Source organism: Chamaea fasciata, unplaced genomic scaffold, assembly GCF_029207755.1.
Source record: "Chamaea fasciata isolate MVZ Bird 193981 ecotype frontalis unplaced genomic scaffold, bChaFas1.0.hap1 SCAF_10, whole genome shotgun sequence".
Lineage (NCBI taxonomy): Eukaryota > Metazoa > Chordata > Aves > Passeriformes > Sylviidae > Chamaea > Chamaea fasciata.
In genome coordinates, this window is record NW_027094095.1 from 23911090 (window position 1) to 23929551 (window position 18462).

Here is an 18462-nt window from a genome sequence, read left to right on the forward strand (position 1 = left end):
GTAATTCCTGCTGCCAGGATTCACTGCAGCCATGGCCCCGCTCTCATCCTCACACCTTTGCGCGGAGATGGTTCCCTTCACCTCACTGCCAGCACCTGAGCTGCTGAAGAGCCAAAAGAAGCGGCTTAATGGCTTATTCCCTTGTACCCATTTCCCTGCTACAGTCTTACACCCTGACTGTTTTGCGGCACAACGTCCCTAGGCCAGCACTACTCTTGCTTGAAGGGAACAGACCCGACAGGATCTTTCTTTGGACAGAAAAAAAATAAATCACTTTTTTTCCTTTTTTTTTTTTTTTTTTTTTTTTTTTTTCATTTTTCTCTCCCAACACACCCCCCCCCCCCCCCCCCTTTGGACACCTCCCCCTGACACAGAGATTCATGATAAATCTCAAGTCCTCTTCCTGATATGTATATATAGAGAGAGATAAAAGCAGTGGATTGCATTTCTTGGCCGTACCCTCCCCCCGCGGAGCCCCGAGCGGATCGATGCGGCTCGCTGTCGCTCGGCGCTCGCTTGGCCACCCCTGTGGGCGCGGGGCGGAGCCGGCCCGGCGGTTTTCCCGCCAGCGGCGCGCGCGGGCCGTTACCGTGTCCGCGCGCTCCCGTGAGGCGATGGTGGGTGCGGGGGGGCGGGCACCGGACCGGACCGGACCGGACCGGACCGGACCGGACCGGACCGGACCGGACCGGACCGGACCGGACCGGACCGGACCGGACCGGACCGGACCGGACGTCTGTGTCTGTGTCTGTGCCAGTGTCTGTGCTAGGAACCTCCCGGCCCCTCACTGTGTGTGGTCCCTCTATTCCAGAGGAGGAGCCTGGCCCCCAGCCAGCTGGCCAAGAGGAAGGCGGGCGATGAAGATGACGAAGAGGAGGAGGACGACTGGCAGCCCCCGACGGTGAGCGAGGGGCCCCGGGGCGCGGCCCCGTGCGTGCGCGTTCTCGGCCCGGTGTGAGCCCGCAGCCACGGGCAGGGGGATGCGGGGCGGGGCCGCGCTGCATCCCAGTCACTCCCCGGTGCCCGAGCCTCCCCATCCTCCGGGCATCGCGCCCCCGGTTTATGCTGCCCTAAAACTTTGTGTCTCGGCATGTGGTCGGTGAAAGAGCTTCATTGTGTACAGATGGTGCTTCGTGGTTATGGAAAAACTTACCCTTGTGAGAGCTTCGAGTGCTGTGTGAAAGGAAGGGTGGGTGGGTAACTAGGAATAGGCTGTTCAAGACACAGTGTTACGTATTTTTGTAACAGGACACGGGAGGATCAATTTCGCCGATTATCGGTAAGAGACAGTAAAGACCTCCTGTAGCCATTCATAATGACACGACTCCTAGCCCTGATCGTAATTTATAATTATGTTCTATGTTATACTGGTTAAAGAGTCTCATGTAATATTTTCAGTGTCAAATCCATTTTTCTGTGCCTAGCAGGTGATTGAAACCATGCCTCATGCTGAAGAAGACTGTTAAATCAGGAAGCAGATCAACAACTTATTTCTTTTCATGCTTTTCTAAGTGTTTGAAATACAGGGTTCAGTGTGAGGTCTTTCACATGCATAACACAGGTGCCATGGAGCCTCTGGGGACTTTGATGTAGTTTGTTCCATGCCACTGACCCCTCCTTTTCTTAATTCTGCTTTTGTTCTTGAGTGGTGGGACAGGACAAATCTTAGCGTGGGCAAGCCTGCCCTTTTACAGGTTAGAAAGTGGTAGTTATTTTCTTAACTAGCAGAATGTTTTAAGTTTCATATAAATTAAACTTTAGGGTGCAGTGACCTTGCTGTGTGAGTCTTGTGGCAGCAGGGGTGAGCGATGCTCAGAGCTGCTTGGCTGCCTGGGCGATGGTCCGTGCGCTTTGGTGCTTGGTGAATGTGACTGCAGGGCAGCCTCTGAGTGTGACTGCAGGGCACCTTCTGCTCTCCCCAGCTGCCCCTGAGTTGTTTGTTTTCTATGTTCCAGGGCCGGAAGAGGCAGAAGGCAGCCAGTGAGACCGAGAGTGGAGAATGCTACAGGTCACCTTTCCGCAAACCCTTGGCTCAGCTGACCAACAGACCCCACTGCCTGGACAGCAGTCAGCATGTGAGTGGGGTGGCCGCTGGTACAGCTCACTCAGCAAGGAAGTCCAAGTGCCTCATGGCCTAATTTAAACTGAGGTGTTATGGAAGTGCCATGCAGACACAACCAGCCTTTGAGTGTTGAAGGAGCTGTGGTGGGGGAACTTGGCTGTAGTGGAAATCCTGAATGAGGGAGTTCTGTGAGGCCCAGGTGAAGGACAGTACCCAGAGATGTGAGTTGCTTTCCAGCCAGGTGGGTCAAATGCTGTCTGCCTGCCCATTTTTCTCTGGGCTTCCACTGCTGCACTAGCTGGGTGCTTGCTGATCCAGCATGGATGTTCCTGCAGTGGTAACCCAGCTCCTTTGCAGGAAATGAGATGCCTGACTGAATTACCAAGGCAGGGGGAAGCAATAGCTTTTAAAGAAGTGAATAAAGCTAGTGGATTTAGGAAGATGGGAGCTATGAAAAATCAATTTAATGTATTAGAAAACCCAAAGGAAAATAGTTTTGAAAAGCAGAAGTGGTGGAGGAAATTGTGCTGAATTGTTACTTTCTTCCTTTTGGATAGTCTTGAAAGTAGTTGGAGTTGAAGCTTGAGTAAATTAAATAGAGGGACTCTGAGTACTTGGCAAGACTGAGTTCTCAAAACATGTCCTGGACTTGCTTTCTTGAACAATCTCTTATTTCAGTCTTCTGAAATGTGTTTTCTTTCGGAATTCCTAGGAGGCTTTTATCCGCAGTATTTTGTCCAAACCCTTCAAAGTCCCCATTCCAAATTATAAAGGTAAGATGAGGAGGTTTAAGGATTGTCTGTGTTGGCTGACTCGGGTAAAACAGATGATGCTTAGGCCTGTCAAATATATCTGTGGGGATTATTGTTCCTTTTTGCACTGATGCATGTGTTCCAGAAATCCTGACTTAATTTTGAAAGAAAAATACTGGCATATTAGCAAAGTCTTCATATTTCTTACTAGTGTTTAGTTTGGATAATCCTACATTTCAGAATTGGATTTTATAGTCTTACTGCTATGTATTTGATGTAGTGCCAGGAGATTTTACACTGTATCACAAATACAAAAGCAAAATGAATTCCAAGCCACGAAGGTTTATCGTTTAAATAATGATGCTAACAGACAGAAGGCTGAAGTGAAAAAGATTGTATGTGCCAGTTTTATTTCTACTTGGCTTGGTGTGTTGAGCCTCAAGGTGATCTTCAAAATGAGATGGTTTTGAAGTTCAAAGCCTCAGCTGGTTTGAATCAGTGAAACATAAGATCTCAGATACAAATGGGCCTGTTTGTGTCCCCTGCTTCCCCTTCACCCTCCAGCTGAAAAACTCGAATGCAGATCAACCAGTTTCACTCAAACTTTAGTTATAAAAATGTCTGTAAGCAACCACTAAAAATGGAATGACAAGCCCCAAAAGAGTTTGGGAAAGCTCGCTTCTGGAGAAGCGGATTTGCCAGGAGGCTCAAACAGAACTGTAACTGGGAAAGCTGCTTTCTGTGCCTGTTACCTTGCTCTGTTAATTGGGAAAAGTGGCTCTTCCTTCTGCTCTTTCTTGTGTGTGCATTGCTGCCTCAGCTTGTGATACACTCCTGTTTTGCAAGGAGCTTTAGTAAACAGCAGAGAAATAGACTGAATCTTTTTCAAGCAAAATCAATCCTGGGAGCACAGTTGCCTGAATTTTGATGGGAAAAGGGATTTTTATGTATGTTCTTGTGTGCATCTCCGTTTCAAAACTGACATCAAAATACAGGACTACGAAAAGGGACTCATGCTTGGTTTCTGCTTTTCACAGACGTTGGCTCCAAGGCCAAACATCTACTATTGCTCAGCAGAGAGAAAATAATAGCCCAGAGTAGGTAGTGACAGTATGATGGTGGCTGTGCTGCTGTAGAACTTTGTCAGTGTTAAAGATCAATTCATGGCCTTGCATCAAAGATATAACTCTGGCTAAGTCTGGGTTAGATGACCCCCAAAGAGGATTTCGCCTAGCATGTTCTAGATGTAGGAGTGTATTTGTTGAAATGTACATTCTGAAATCCTCCTTGGCTTTGAAAAAACTAGAACAACCACTTTGAGTGAGCAGTGCCAATGCTCCATCTTTCCTCTGTTCCTCCGTTCTGTTTTTTGCTCCTGCAGAGCTTCCCACTCTGTGCTGCCAGAGCGCTGCCAAGCACCCACCTCGCTTAGGTTTGCTGTCTGCACCAGCTGTGTGTGCACCTCCACTCCAGCACCCAATTAATTCACTGTTCCTAAGTGCAATCAGGCTCTGCTTGCTTCCAGGAAGATGTTGTTGTTTGAGCCGTGCCTCTGTTTGTTTTCAGGGCCCCTGGGCTTGCGCTCGCTGGGTGTCAAACGGGCAGGACTGAGGGGTCCTCTCCATGACCCATTTGAAGAAGGAGCTCTGGTTCTGTACGAGCCCCCAGTGCTGAGTGCCCATGACCAGCTGAAAATAGACAAGTGAGTCATCGCCTGGCATGAATGCTGCAGCTCTGACCTCTTTCTGGGTGTGGGTTTATGTGCTTTTCTCCCAAATGTGTTTGAGCTGGGGTCTGAACATCAAGGGGAGTTTGATTCCAAATATTCTGCCAGGATTGGTTCAGGTATGGTTACAGTCAAAGAAGGAATGTACCCGTGCTGGATTTTTTGTGTTCTTTCACTGACTGTTCCATCTCTCATAAATCAAAAATTTAAACCTGTTGCAGGAAATGAGCATACGTGCATGGAGAAGTTGCTTAGAAAATCTCATGGCTTAGTTGTTTATCAGGAAACATCAGCATCTGATGTCAAGCAAAGGGAGATGACTGTCAAATGTTAGGTGCTTGCTGGTTTTTATTCTGAAGTAGTTTCTTTTGTGCTTTGCTATTACTTAAAAAGGCTGTCAACTGCATCTTCATGGACAGAGGGGAGGGGTTTCTCTCTCCAGAAGTTTAGTTATGATATTGTTATAGAAACAAGATAAACAATACTGGCTTTTTAGCTGTGTCTCTGAACCACATTCTGCCCTTGTTTTAACCACAACCCACATACATGGTTTCACTGATGTTTCAGACTGTGGGTAGGTCTCTAACTTCATTCTCAAAGCTGAATTAATCCATTTTTCACTTTCTTGTTTGAAGTTGCTTCCCTTGTGCCACAGGGGAGTCCTCAGTATAGCAGTGAGATTCAACGAAACCTAAACATGTGCCAAATTCCTTAATCACACTCTCTTCTTCCTTGCCTGCCTCCTGCAGGGACAAGGCACCTGTCCATGTTGTGGTGGATCCTGTCCTCAGCCGTGTTTTACGACCCCATCAGAGAGAAGTAAGTTTTCCATTGGGACCCGAGGATTTGCTCCATTTCAAAAAGCTGCGTTTCCTCTGCTGGAGTTGTTACAGGTCTGCATAGACCTCACAGACTGACAGTCTAACAGACTCTAATCTGTCGAAAGTACCAAGTAAAACTTTTGTTTTAAGTATCCTCTGAGAGGCTTGAATGCTGATGATACTCCCTGTCCCTTTTTGAGCAAAGAATCAGGGCTGAAAAGTCCTGCTTTTACTTACCGTGAAGTCTGGAGTTGTAGCTCTGCTGAGTGGAATTCAGTGTGGAAGGTGAGGGGATGTAGTTGCAATAAACTCTATTGCGGCCCAGCTTGGAGTCAGGAAGTGTGGACTGTCCACCACTGTTTTACTGCTCAGCAGAATTGATAGGATCTGCAGTCCCTGAGCCAGCAAACACTCCAATTTCTGGTACTGTGATTCCCAACAAAGTGGGAGTAGGTTCTTACTTCAGTTTGCTTTGTTTGGGGGTTGCCCTTGGTAGGTGTGAGCTGTGCCTGACCTATGCAGACTTGAAATTTGACAGTGGAGACTGCCAAATATGTTTTATGTTGTAAATATGTGCAACATTATAATATGGCAGCAGTGGGTACAACTCTCCAAATATCTGATGTAGGTTTCTGGACAGCTCAAAGTTCATCTCAGATGCAGTGTATTATCATTTAAGCCTGGAGGGAGCACAGATGGAAGCTGTGATTGCTGATCTTGCAGGCTAAGCAGGTCAAGCTAGATGTGTCCTTGCATGGGAGATCTTCAGATAGCTCTGAGAGCATTGTAGGCTGCTCATGGCTTGTAGTTTTATCTCAGATCTGGTAATAAACCTGTGACCCAGTGTAATGCTCATCTCTGGCTACATAGCTGGAGGCACTCTGGTTTTGGTTAAGCTGCTGCCTGCTGGTGCTTTTGTCAAGTAATCAAAGTTATGTTGGTGTCCTCAGCACACTGGTTTTTGGCAGGTAAATGTCAGTGATGAAGCAGTTTCTGCTCTAGGCTGACTCTTAAGTCTCTGCCTGCTAAGACTCCTATGCTGCTTTATTCAGCTGATGCTCCTACATAGTTGTACAGCTCTGCTCCAGCTTTGTTATGACTTTTACCCAGGTGCTGGTTCTGCAGCAAAATTCAGTCTTACAGTCAGTAGTATACTTCATAATTGTTCAACTGGCTTAAAAAAATTCCATTAGCCCGTTAATAGAAGCCTGAGAAAGAAAGAAAGAAAATGACTTGAAAGTGCAGGTCAAGGTGCTCCATCTTCAAGTCCTAAGTAGTGGAGTAGAGAGGATGAATCCTTGCAGGTGTGTTTAGCTTGTATGTTCCCAGCACAATGCCCTGGTTTTCTTTGGCTCTCTTATCATCACATGGTACAGGAACATTTTGAAGTTTGTCTCTTCCCCCCAGCTTTTATCTGTCTCAGTGATGTGTCAGAGCCTAATGCAGGGCTGAGCTCTTCTCCCACCATGTGACGTGGGTTATAACCTCAGCCCTGTGTCTTCTCTAAAGCTAAATCTGCTTTGGACCTTGAGCCCCCAGGTGAGTCACTGCTTCTAGGCAGAAATGATGAGGGCTCATGATGATGTTCTGGGAATTATTCGAGCAGCAGAAACAACTCTACTCACTCTGATTCTTTAAAATTACCTGACTTAGTGGTGGTAAGATGATAAACCTCTTTGAAATGATTGATGCATGGTAGTTCATGGCCAGGCCCTGTCTAATGTAGCCAAGGGTAGAAATTTCTGGGAATTCATGTTAGAAAGCTGGTTAGAATTGTAAAAAAAAAAGTAAAATGTAGCAAGATTTTGTGCATGTTGTGAGATACTGTTTCACTCCAGATGTGGCAGCATTTTATCTGTGCCTCGGGTGGTTTCCCACTGTCTCATTAGAACACTGCATGTCCCCAGGGATGTGTGCGCTACACAAATCTGTTGTGCTATCAGTCCTGTGTGTTGTGGTAATGAAGTTGTCACTCCGCTGATGTTCCCATCCTGCTCTGAGAGAAAGATTTTTTTGGCAGGGGGTGAAATTCCTGTGGGACTGTGTGACGAGCCGGCGGATCCCTGGGAGCCATGGCTGCATCATGGCAGATGAGATGGGGCTGGGCAAAACCCTCCAGTGCATCACACTCATGTGGACGCTCCTCCGGCAAAGCCCAGACTGCAAGCCCGAAATCGAGAAAGCCGTGGTGGTGTCTCCCTCCAGCCTGGTGAGAAACTGGTACAATGAAGTAGAGAAATGGCTGGGGGGAAGGATCCAGCCACTGGCCATTGATGGAGGCTCCAAAGACGAGATTGACCGTAAACTAGGTACAGAAATGTTTGCAATCTGGGCGTTTGGCTGGTTGGGGTCAAAATCTTGCCTTGGAAGAAGGCTGCAGCAGCTCATGTGAACATCCCTGAGTAGTCACTGGATCTCTGCAGACTGATGGCTGTCTCTGCTCTAACATTTTTAGATCTGCCTCTTGCATGTTTCATAATAGTTGATCTTTTGCCATAATCCAAATCTAGTCAGGTGTTAGGATAGTCCCAATGCTCTTATTTTGCTCCAGCCAGAAGGCAGGAAAGGAGGCAGAGGGGACATGGAAATGGGAACAGTTGTGGGAAAAGTGAGTATATGTGGGTGGAAGGGTTTTCCTAAATTTTTAAGGCAAGTGTTTTGACCATTTGATCTGTTTTCTATTAGTTTTTTCTCATAATTTTTTTTTTTTTTTCCTTTTTCCCCCTTCCCATCTGCAGTTGGCTTTATGAACCAACGTGGCCTGCGAGTGCCTTCACCCATCCTGATTATCTCCTATGAGACGTTCCGGCTGCACGCTGAGGTGCTGCAGAAGGGCACTGTTGGGCTGGTCATATGTGACGAGGTACGGGGACACCTTTAAGGGGATCCATTCCTGGTGTTTTCTCACCATCTGGGTGAAACTGCATCTGCTTTCTTAAAAGGAGAGAGGACAAGACTTAGCTGTGGACAGCACCCATTCTGGTGTTTCAGAGGCTCTAAGTAAGATCAACCATACTGTGTGAGCCTGAAGGGGAGAGGTGACTTCATGAGCCAAGAGATGAAGAAAATCCAGTTGGTGGTAATTGTATCCACGTGTAGGTTCCTGATGGGTCCCTACCAGGGCCCTCTCCATTTACCACAAAGGAGGTCCATGCCTGTCTCTGTTGGTAGTGCCCTGGCTTACTGGTTTTCGTGCATTGGTGTGTGTCAAGCTCTGCTTTCACATGGCCAAATTTGAGGGTTTTTTAAATTTGTCATTCCCTATTTGTAGTTATAGGTGGTGAGAGCCAGGGATTTGCTTTGAAGGACAAAATAAACCAAGTGTCCTCTGCCTCCTTGAGGACAAGGCTGGGGCCTGGCAGGGGCTGAGGTGTCCTCTGCTGCTGGGTAGAAGGAATTTATTAAATAGAGGTGCCACCCAGTGGTTTGTATTTGCCAGAACAGTGCTGAGAGGGGCTTAAAAAGAGTGAGTGTCCTCAGGAATGTAGCTCCCATAAACCTTTTATCTACAAGTCTATGACTGTCCACACCTCTCAGTGCCCCTGGAATGGGGTCAGCACCTAGGGAATCTGGGAACCCACGTCCTTGGCCTTGTGGTTTCTATACCTTTCCAGTAAATACCCATCTCTGCTGCAATCTGGCACTCGTGAAAAGCATCTTATCTCTTGTGCTATGTCCTACCCAGCACTCAGATGCTAATAAAGTTGCTTTTCCCAGGCATGAGAAATGGGGCCTCTATTCAAATTACCCCTGTAAGAGATGAAGAACCTCTTTTTATTAGTGTGCAAAGGTCTGGCAATCCTCTGTATAAATGGTCTCAGTGGCCTGTGGTCTTGACCTTGAGTGAAGCAGTTTTACTGGTGCAGAGTTCAGTGCTTGGGTTGATACCTGAAAACATTCCCATCTTAGAACAGGAAACAGTTCTTAGAGTTATACTGTGTGTTGGTTGTTGTTTTCATGATAGACTTTCGTGCCTGGGTGGAGCTCAGATATTCCTGGTCTTGTTTCCTCACGTAATGGCTTCAGGTTTTTCACGAGATCCTTGTCTTTGAAACAAGTCTGTTGCAACACTTACTCCACTACCAGGAATGGGAAAAGTGGGAGATGCCTTTTATCAGTGCTCATGTGGCTCTCCAAGCTGCTTCCTAGCAGGGCCACTGGATTTATCAGCCTTATTCCTTGTCTCTGTTTTTTTACAGGGCCATAGACTGAAAAACTCTGAAAACCAAACTTACCAGGCTCTCAACAGCTTAAACACACCTCGACGGGTCCTTATCTCGGGCACCCCTATTCAGAATGACCTGCTGGAATATTTCAGCCTGGTGCACTTTGTCAATTCAGGCATCCTGGGTAAGGGATGAATGTGTGGGAGGGAGGGGAAGGTGCTGCCCAGGCTTCCCTCAATGCCAGCAAAAGCAACAACTGGGATGGTGAAAAATCATGTCAGGGGCTTGTAACTGGATGATCTCTTAGGGCTTTTTCCACCTCAGACCATTCTGTGATTCTATGAGACTTAGTCTCTTTCAGTTGGTATAGGTCAGGGTGCCCTGCTCCAGAGGCTGTGTTATCATATGAGCTTTGTTTCAACAAGATTCTGATGCAAAGTACACCAGTCTAACAGGTATTTTGGAAGGAGAATCAATTAAAGTAAATTGAATATGTGAAACTGAGTGCTACTGTAAATCATTTCTTTTTTCATCACACATGATTGCCTCAGGTTGTTGGACATCCAGTCCAAAAGGCTTCTCATTAATTCTTGTGCATGCACAACTCTAATTAAACACAATGCATCAGATTCTTAGTCTTGCAAGCAGAATTTTGCTGTCTTTTTCTGTTCAGCTGTGTTGCCTCCAGGAGTTCTCAAGGAATGGATGGAATGGGGTGGTAGGTGTTCTACATCTGCCTTTTTGGTGTGCTTCAATTTTGGGTAGTTATTACAGGGAGTGATGGGATTTCACCTGCCCCCCTTGACCTGTACTTTGGGCAAGATTACTCTCCCTGTACTTGCAGTTCGTTCTTCCTGAGATGAGGTTAATGGTGTAACTACTGCAGCAAAGCTGCAAGCACTCAGTAGGCATTTTTCCCACTTCCAGCCTATGGCCAGTAATAAGCAACTGATTACAGATAATTTTGGAGTAGGCACAGATAATGCCTGTGCTGTTGTTTGCAAGGACAAAATCTGGGAATAAAAGTATAACTGAAATGTGAGCAAAAGCAGTATATGCATGACTGTTAAGGTAAAATTCTGTGACCCTTGGCTTTGCACTGTTGTTGGAGTACAAAATGATTATCTGTTGTTCTGATTTGTCTGCCTTGTGTGAGTTTTTCTTGGCTAGAAAAAACCCCAATTTTATGGATGGGATGAGGGTTTGTTTTATCTGCTGGCCTCGGTGTTTGGGGTGTGGTAAGTGGGGCTGTGGGATGCTGATCAAAGGTTCTTTGGTAGTAGTTGTCACCTTTTCACTTCTGCTTTATACAGGAACTGCACAGGAATTTAAAAGACATTTTGAAATGCCCATCTTGAAAGGAAGAGATGCAGATGCAAGTGAAGCTGAGCGACACAAGGGAGAAGAGAGGCTTAAAGAGCTGATCAGTATTGTGAACAGGTGAACTTCATCTCTCTTCTCTTTGCAGAGCTTTTGCTTAAGCCCTTTGCATAAGCCCTGCTATCTTTCCAAATTAGAGTTGTAGCTGTAATGAATTCTCTTGCCTGTTATGTCTATTCAGCAAGTGATTGTGCAAATATTTATTGCCTAAGAAATCCACATAAGCATGTGGAGCTTTAGTCTGATAAATGGAACTGACATGGCACAGTCAGCTGCAGTCACCCCCAAGCAGTACTCTCAGGTACTGAATTATTATTTGACTCCTATATTTCTGTTTTTTCCTGGGATCTGCGTAATCAGGCAGCATCCTTTTATTTATGTTATCTGCAAATGTGGGCTGGATCAGACCTGAGATCCATCCAGCCCAGATGTTGAGGACAAGGTGTATAAGGAATGTCAATTCTGCTGTTGATTTCCCAAGTCACAGAAGAGTCCAGCTCACACTTCCACAGTTTTGTTGGCTCTGTAGGGCTGATAGGACACACTACAAGTGACAGAAATGGGACTTGTGATCCCCAAGAAGCACCTCTGTGATGTGAAGTGCTGTCTTATTTATCTCTGGTTGATTTGTGGTACTTGTTAAACCTGTTTCGTCTTCATGAATACAGTCAATTTATCCACATCTGCTGGCAATTGCTTGGCTTTCTAAGAACTTCCTAGAAAAGACTCTTGAATTCTCAGCATTGCTGGTGTCTTCCTGTTTTTTTCTGAGTTTTTGTTTGTTTGTGGGTTTTGTTTGGTGTTTTTGGTTGCTTGGTTTGTTTTGGTTTTTTAATCTGACCTTTTGCAGCCATCACAAATACAATCCCGCAGTTCACAGTCATGGTAAATTAGATTTCACAGTAAGTAAAGTCACTCCATAGAGACAGTCCTGAACTTGACTCGGATCATCTTGCAGAAGCCTAAGGAAAAGGAAAGGTTAGGAGGAGAAAAGCTTACTCCTTCCTGAGGTGCATTTATTTCTCATTATAGTTGATGAAAAATGGATGTAAAGGTGTGTTCAGGAATGCCTGTGCCTGGCTCTGTTGAGGTCTGGGTCCTTTCCTTTATTGTGCAACAGTCATGATACACAAATAGGGAAGACAAAGCACAGAAGTAGTAACAGATGAGTCAGTTGAATTTGGTAGGAATTGCAAACGGGACAGCGATGCAAAGACATATGGAATCATAGGGGCAGGGCTGGAAGGGCCCTGGAGACGGCATCTAATCAGTCTTGCTGTCCTAAGGTAGAAGGTGTTAGACCTAAACCATCTCTTAACCCCCACCCAGCACTGAAGACCTTGCAATTTTCCTAGGACACCTTTTCAAGGGCGCCGCTGTCTCTGCAGTTAGAAAATGCTCTTAATGTGTAACATAAATCTTCCTTACTGCAGTTTAAGCCTATTACTTTTCATCCTGCTGCTTATAGGTTCGGAGAGCAGATTATTCCTTTATTTACCAGCCTTTGACTGATTTTGGGGTTGTCATATATCCCTGCTGTCTTTCTTCTATAGGTTTTGTAACATTTTTGATGCTTCCTGGCAGAACTGGGTTTCTGCACCTCTTACTCTGGTTGCTCAGCTCAGCACTTTTTCTAGTCCATTCCACCTTTTCTGAAGTGTGGCAAAACTGCTCCATGGGGCATTTCCAAAGGCCAAAGGATATGTCCTTTGCTGAATCTTGTGCCAGGCCATGAGTCCATCTTGGGTGAGGATGGCTACTGAGTTATTAAATGGGGAGTTGCCTGCCTGTGGTGATTGACCCTTGTACATGTTTGCTGGCTGTGCTGCTGGTCTATTGTAGCTCAAATTGCAAATGCTGTTGGTAGTCTGAGGAAGAGCAGAGTTTCTCTTGTGACTGAGCTCTGTCTGTGTAGGTGGAATCATGTCTGATCCCTCCAAATCTCATGAACCACATGGGAAGCCTCACAAAGACAATGGCTTATGTGGGGCTCTGTAATATGGCTTCATGTGGATTGTGGGTGTCTGGCCTCTGCCTTGTGTTGGACTATCACAGACCTTTGGAGAGAAAATATCAAAGGGACTGTCTGTTGACCGCATGAGGAACAACAGTGATAAAACAGAGTTTTATCAGTAGAAGTGATCCCAGAGTCATCCAAGCATCTGATCTTAATTTCTCTCCCTGCAGGTGTTTAATTCGGAGAACTTCAGACATCCTGTCCAAATACCTGCCAGTGAAGATTGAACAGGTGGTCTGCTGCAGGTACCAAAAAGCATCTGCTGTGTCTGGGAAATAGTGGAAGCAACAGGAAGGACTGAAAAATTGCCATAAGCCCCTTTAATTCCTGTGGTGACTGCTTCCCTCTAGGAATGAGGTTGTAGCCATTGACCAAATGTTGCTTTTTCCTCCTGAAGCCACAACCCACAACTGGTGGTTCTGCCAGCCAGCTGGTGAGCTCTGGGCAGCTGTGTAGAGTAGAGCCCTGGGCTGTGCAGTCTCTGCAAGCTTCTCTTCCAGCTCTGGAAGACAGCAATACTCTACTAGCAGCCTTGGGGGCAGTTCTTGGCTGTCTGTGCTGTAGCTAGAAAAGCTGAGCTGAAAGGAACACTCAGAGGATGGAGAAGGGCTTTGTTGGACTGCAGGGTAGGACTGCAGAGCTCTTGTTGTGTTTCAGACTGACACCTCTGCAGACTGAGCTGTACAAGAACTTCCTGAAGCAAGCCAAGCCAGTGGAGGAGCTGAAGGAGGGCAAAATCAGTGTGTCTTCTCTCTCTTCCATCACATCCTTGAAGAAGCTCTGTAATCGTGAGTTGTTCACATGGGTTTGGGTTCTGCACTGTTGGTGAAGCTTTTTGGGTCTCCCTTGTGCACTCCACAGTCTCTGAGCTCTGTTTATTCTCCAGATCCTGCTCTTATCTATGATAAGTGTGTGGAAGAGGAAGAAGGATTTATGGGAGCCCTGGGCTTGTTCCCTTCTGGCTACAGCACCAAATCTCTGGAGCCCCAGCTTTCAGGTATGGTGGAACTCAGCAGTACAGATGTGCTGCCTAACACAGGCAACTATGTGACTGTATTTGGCATCTTACTAAGTGCCCTTCCAGGGTCTGGAATTTGGTAATTCTGCTTCAGCTTTTTCTTTCTTTCCTTTTTATCCAGGAAAGATGCTGGTTTTGGATTACATCCTTGCTGTTACCAAAAGCACCAGTAATGACAAGGTGGTTTTAGTGTCTAACTACACTCAGACACTGGATCTATTTGAAAAGCTCTGCAGGAACAGAAGGTTTGTCTTTAAATTTCAGTGGTTTAATCCTGCTAGACTATACTTGTTGCCTATGCTGTAAAAGAACTGGCTATTTCTACACTTTCTATCAGCAGGAACTTATGATCTGTCTTTTAGCTCAGGTGCTCCTGAATTGGAACTACTGTAGCTTGTGCTTTGTCTGCTGGCATCACTCAGCACAACATCTCTGGCCCTCTGCTAACATTTCTAAAGCCTATTCTGTTGTTGCAAGGCTGATGGTGACAGATTTTTCTCTTGGGTAGGATGCTCTAAAGATGGCAGCAGTCTGATTGTAGTAAGTGCTGTGTGTTCCAGGTATTTGTATGTCCGGCTGGATGGCACCATGTCCATTAAAAAGAGGGCAAAGATCGTGGAGCGATTCAACAGCCCCTCGGTGAGTGGAACCTGCCAGATGTGAGCAGCTCTCCTGCCAGCTCTGAGTGCTGTGAGTCAAAGCATGGCTGCCTCTGTAGTCTAATCCAAGCCTGCCTTTTTCCAGAGCCCCGAGTTCATCTTCATGCTAAGCAGCAAAGCCGGTGGCTGTGGTTTGAACCTGATTGGGGCCAACAGGCTGGTGATGTTCGACCCCGACTGGAACCCGGCCAACGATGAGCAGGCCATGGCTCGCGTGTGGCGGGATGGCCAGAAGAAGATGTGCTACATCTACCGACTGCTCTCGGTGAGGAAACCGCTCTCCTCCTCAGTGTGGAGCTCTGGGTGCCAGCCCAGACTGCAGCTGCTGTGACTGGGGCCAGAAGGGAAAGAACTCCTCTGTGTTAGTGACCAGAATTGATTGGAACTTAGTTGCTTCCTACCCTTAGATGTGTTGCCATGGAAAACCATGAAGGCTCTAGCTGGAGGGTCATTACTGCAGCCCTTGGTTTCTAGTAGTGGCTGGCTTCTGAGAAATAGAAACAACTGTGGCTTTGCAGATAAGATGTTCCTTTGAAGTCATTCAGGCATCTGACTTCTTTAATTTCATGGGGTGTCTGATGCAGAAGTTGCTGTTTTTCAGTCAGGCTGCAGTCTGTTTTAGTTGGGTGTACGTGCGCTTTAGAAACAGCAAGTACCTTCCTGGAATTACCAGCAGCATTTGGGATGGAGCTGCCAGTGAGCAGATGGGATAGCTGTTCTGTAGAGGAAAACCATGAAGGGGACTGCTCTTTTCAGGCTACTCTAACGCTTTGTCCAGCAGTGCCAGTAGTGATTACTGCTTAGGAGTGTCTCCTCTGCCCTTATTCACCTCTCATTAGTTCAGACTGTGGGTTTTTTTGTTTTGATTCAGAGGGGAATTTGTGGGGTGGTTTTTGTGTGTGATTTTTTGTTTTGTTTGGGGTTCTTTGTGTAAGCTTAGGTTCCTTGGTAAATTATTATTTTTACTTTGAGAAAACAGACATTCTTTGCCCATCTTTTCTTAATGGAGTTTTTCCTCTGACCTTGTTGCACTTGGAAGCAGGGAGCTCCTTTGCTTTTAGAAATAGAAAATCAGTCTGCAAATCATGACTAATCACCCCCCTCCTTGGTATTATGTTTGTTCGCAAAACAGACATTTTGCTCTTAGATTTTTGCCTTGGAAATACAGCATGCTGGGCTTTCTACACATCTGTTCTGGAAGCAGACATCTCCCTCCAGGCAGGATGTGATTGATCTGTGTGTGGGTGAACCAGAAAATAGTGCTGATGATCGTGTCACCCAGGGCTAGACCTTGTTGCTGCTTCTTGAGGAGACTGTGGTTGGGATTCTTCTGTCAGGGAGCAGCTGTAGCTGCTCAGCTCCTTTCCCTTCCTTCCTGTCAGCTCAACCTGGTGCAGTGTGTGAGCTTTAGCCATGAATGGCAGTTGCATCTCTTCCTCATCCGTATCTCCACTGGATCCACTCCTGCAGCCACAGGGAAAGACAAGCAGAGCTGGGATAGATCTGCAACAAAACACACTTGGTTTGTTTGCACACTTGGAGTACAGCTCCTAAAACTTGCCTCTCTCCTGTACTGGCGAGGCACTGAGTGGTCCCAACAGCTTAGTGTCATTTGATCTGTGACATTTTCCCCTTGTGCTCCTTTAACACCAACTGTGCTTCATCTCTGACCTGCCTATAGACAGGGACCATAGAGGAGAAGATATTCCAGCGCCAGACCCACAAGAAAGCCCTGAGCAGCTGCGTGGTGGATGAAGAGCAGGATGTTGAAAGGCATTTCTCACTTGGGGAGCTGAAGGAGCTCTTCACGTTGAATGAGAGCACCACCAGTGACACCCATGACAAGTGAGTATTCTGAATGACTCAGGGCTGGGAAAAGTTTGGTTGTGTAATTCTGGGGTCTCCCAGGCAGCAGGGGGAAGTGCAGAGAGTGAGCCTCAAGTGTTTCTGCTTCTGAAGCTGTTAACCACCTAGACATGAGCACTTCCTTGCTGTCCTCCCTTTTCGTTGTCTAGAAAAGCTGTGCTGGCTGGACAAGTGAGCAAACTATCTTGTAGCTGCCTGTTTTGGAGACTGAAATACTGCAGTTAATGAAAAGAGAAAAAACTGATCAGAGCTGTTAAAATTGGTGGAGCCTAACTTGGTTCTTACTGCTCCCTTCCTAGTGAACTGGTGAACAAATGCTGAACTGATTCCATACTAAGGCTTTTCCATTGGCTAAGAATTCATTAAGCCAGCCCAAGTGCTGTTCTGGCAACTAAAAGAATACTCTTCTCCACTGTCTGCCCTTCTCCCCCAGCCCAGAGACCTCTGGTATTATAGCCACCAGAAAGAGGACAGGGAGTGCAGGAAAAATGCTTCACTGTGAAAATTAAGACTCTTAATTCAGACAAGAAGTGAAGAGGATTAGTTTTAAGCTGTATCAAAGCTTAGCTCAGTGTAGGTATCCATTCTGCATGGCAACAGCCCTTGCTGGCCTGGCTGCTGCTGCTCTTTGTCTCCTGAAATGACAGCTCAGTGGTGGGGCATCTCCAAAACAGCCTGAGCACAACCTGGTGGCTGTGGTGGGAGCCAGGATGGAGTGTTTTGGAGCACGGTGTGCTCTTTGAACTTAGGAGTCCTGATGCAATACAAATAAGGTGTTAGCAGCAGTCACCTGAGATCTGCCTTAAGCAACATCCCACACCTTTCAAGAGAAACTCCTCCTGCACTTCCTCTGGGTCTTGCTGGACCATTCCCTAATGGTTAAACATGAAGAGGGACTGCCATGGGAAATGGGATTGCCATGGGAAACAGAACCCCCCCAGGTTTTCAAAATGTGAGTCACTCCTTACCTGTCACACACACCAGAAGGTAGTTGTGTGTGTAAATGAAATGCAGTAGTAATTCAGAAACTGAAACTCCAGCTCCAGGGGGAGTTAATCCAGATGTTCCTGGGCTGCAGTTTTAAACAGCAGAGGAGCCTTGCAGTGACCTTGCAGTGGCCTTGTTGCAGGATCAAGTGTCCCCGCTGTGTGAACGGGCACCAGGTGCGGCCCCCTCCCGACGGCGCTGACTGCACGTCGGACCTGTCGCAGTGGCAGCACTGCGCGGACAAGCGGCGGCTGCAGGACGCGGTGCTCAAGGCTGCCTGGGACGCTGCTGTCACCTTCACTTTCTATCAGCACTCCCATGAGGAGCAGCGAGGCATTCCCTAACAGGTTACTTAACTGTCTGTCCCCTGTGGGGGCAAAGGCAGGCTCTGGGCAGCCTGCCCCACTTGGATTCCTTTCAAGGAAAGGGGCAGTGGGTGGCTGTGCCTGCTGGACTGTTGTGTAGCTGTGGGATAGCAGAACAGCGTGGCTCTGGACTGGTTGGAAGGCCCTTGGCAGTGTTCTGTCTGCTGCAGCAGCAAGGAGCCCTTGGATTTTTCTGTGCTGTTGTATTGTGTGCCTGAAAAACAGTCCCTCGGGAACTGGGAGTAACAGGACCTTGCATGCTTGGTCAGATTTAGCACTGGTTCTCTTTCCTTTGGTGTCTGCCTTCTACTCAGCCAGATTTTGTCTTCAGATTTCAGTTGAACCAGGAGTTTTATAGCACTTGATGTGCAGTTTTTGTCTTTGACAGCTCTGGCTTACAGCTGCTGATCAAAACTTGCAGGATCCATTTTTGCTGTGAAATGTGAACCTTGCTGATTACTTGGGAACAAGAGGATTTTGTACAGGGGGAAAAAAAATTTTAGCTCATATGTTGAACATCTGGCCTGAAAGATCAGGCAAGCAGTAGGAAATCAGGCTCTCCTCCAGTAACCCCATTTCTAAAACCATTTGCTTTGTTATGGGCAGGATCCCCTGATTTAGCAGTGTTTTAATGAGATCACAT

General features: G+C 46.7%; 1 protein-coding gene across 1 annotated transcript; it reads left to right on the plus strand.

Annotated features, from left to right (window-relative positions):
- Positions 1-570: 570 nt before the first annotated feature.
- Positions 571-18403, plus strand: RAD54L (RAD54 like). Its single transcript, XM_066192752.1, has 18 exons — positions 571-617; positions 812-901; positions 1956-2075; positions 2775-2835; positions 4381-4516; positions 5290-5359; positions 7382-7670; positions 8100-8224; positions 9561-9711; positions 10841-10967; positions 13095-13169; positions 13582-13712; positions 13811-13921; positions 14064-14187; positions 14503-14581; positions 14687-14866; positions 16283-16446; positions 17597-18403. The coding sequence occupies exons 1-18, from the start codon at positions 615-617 to the stop codon at positions 17796-17798; spliced, it is 2238 nt and encodes a 745-aa protein (XP_066048849.1). The 5' UTR covers positions 571-614; the 3' UTR covers positions 17799-18403.
- Positions 18404-18462: the final 59 nt, after the last annotated feature.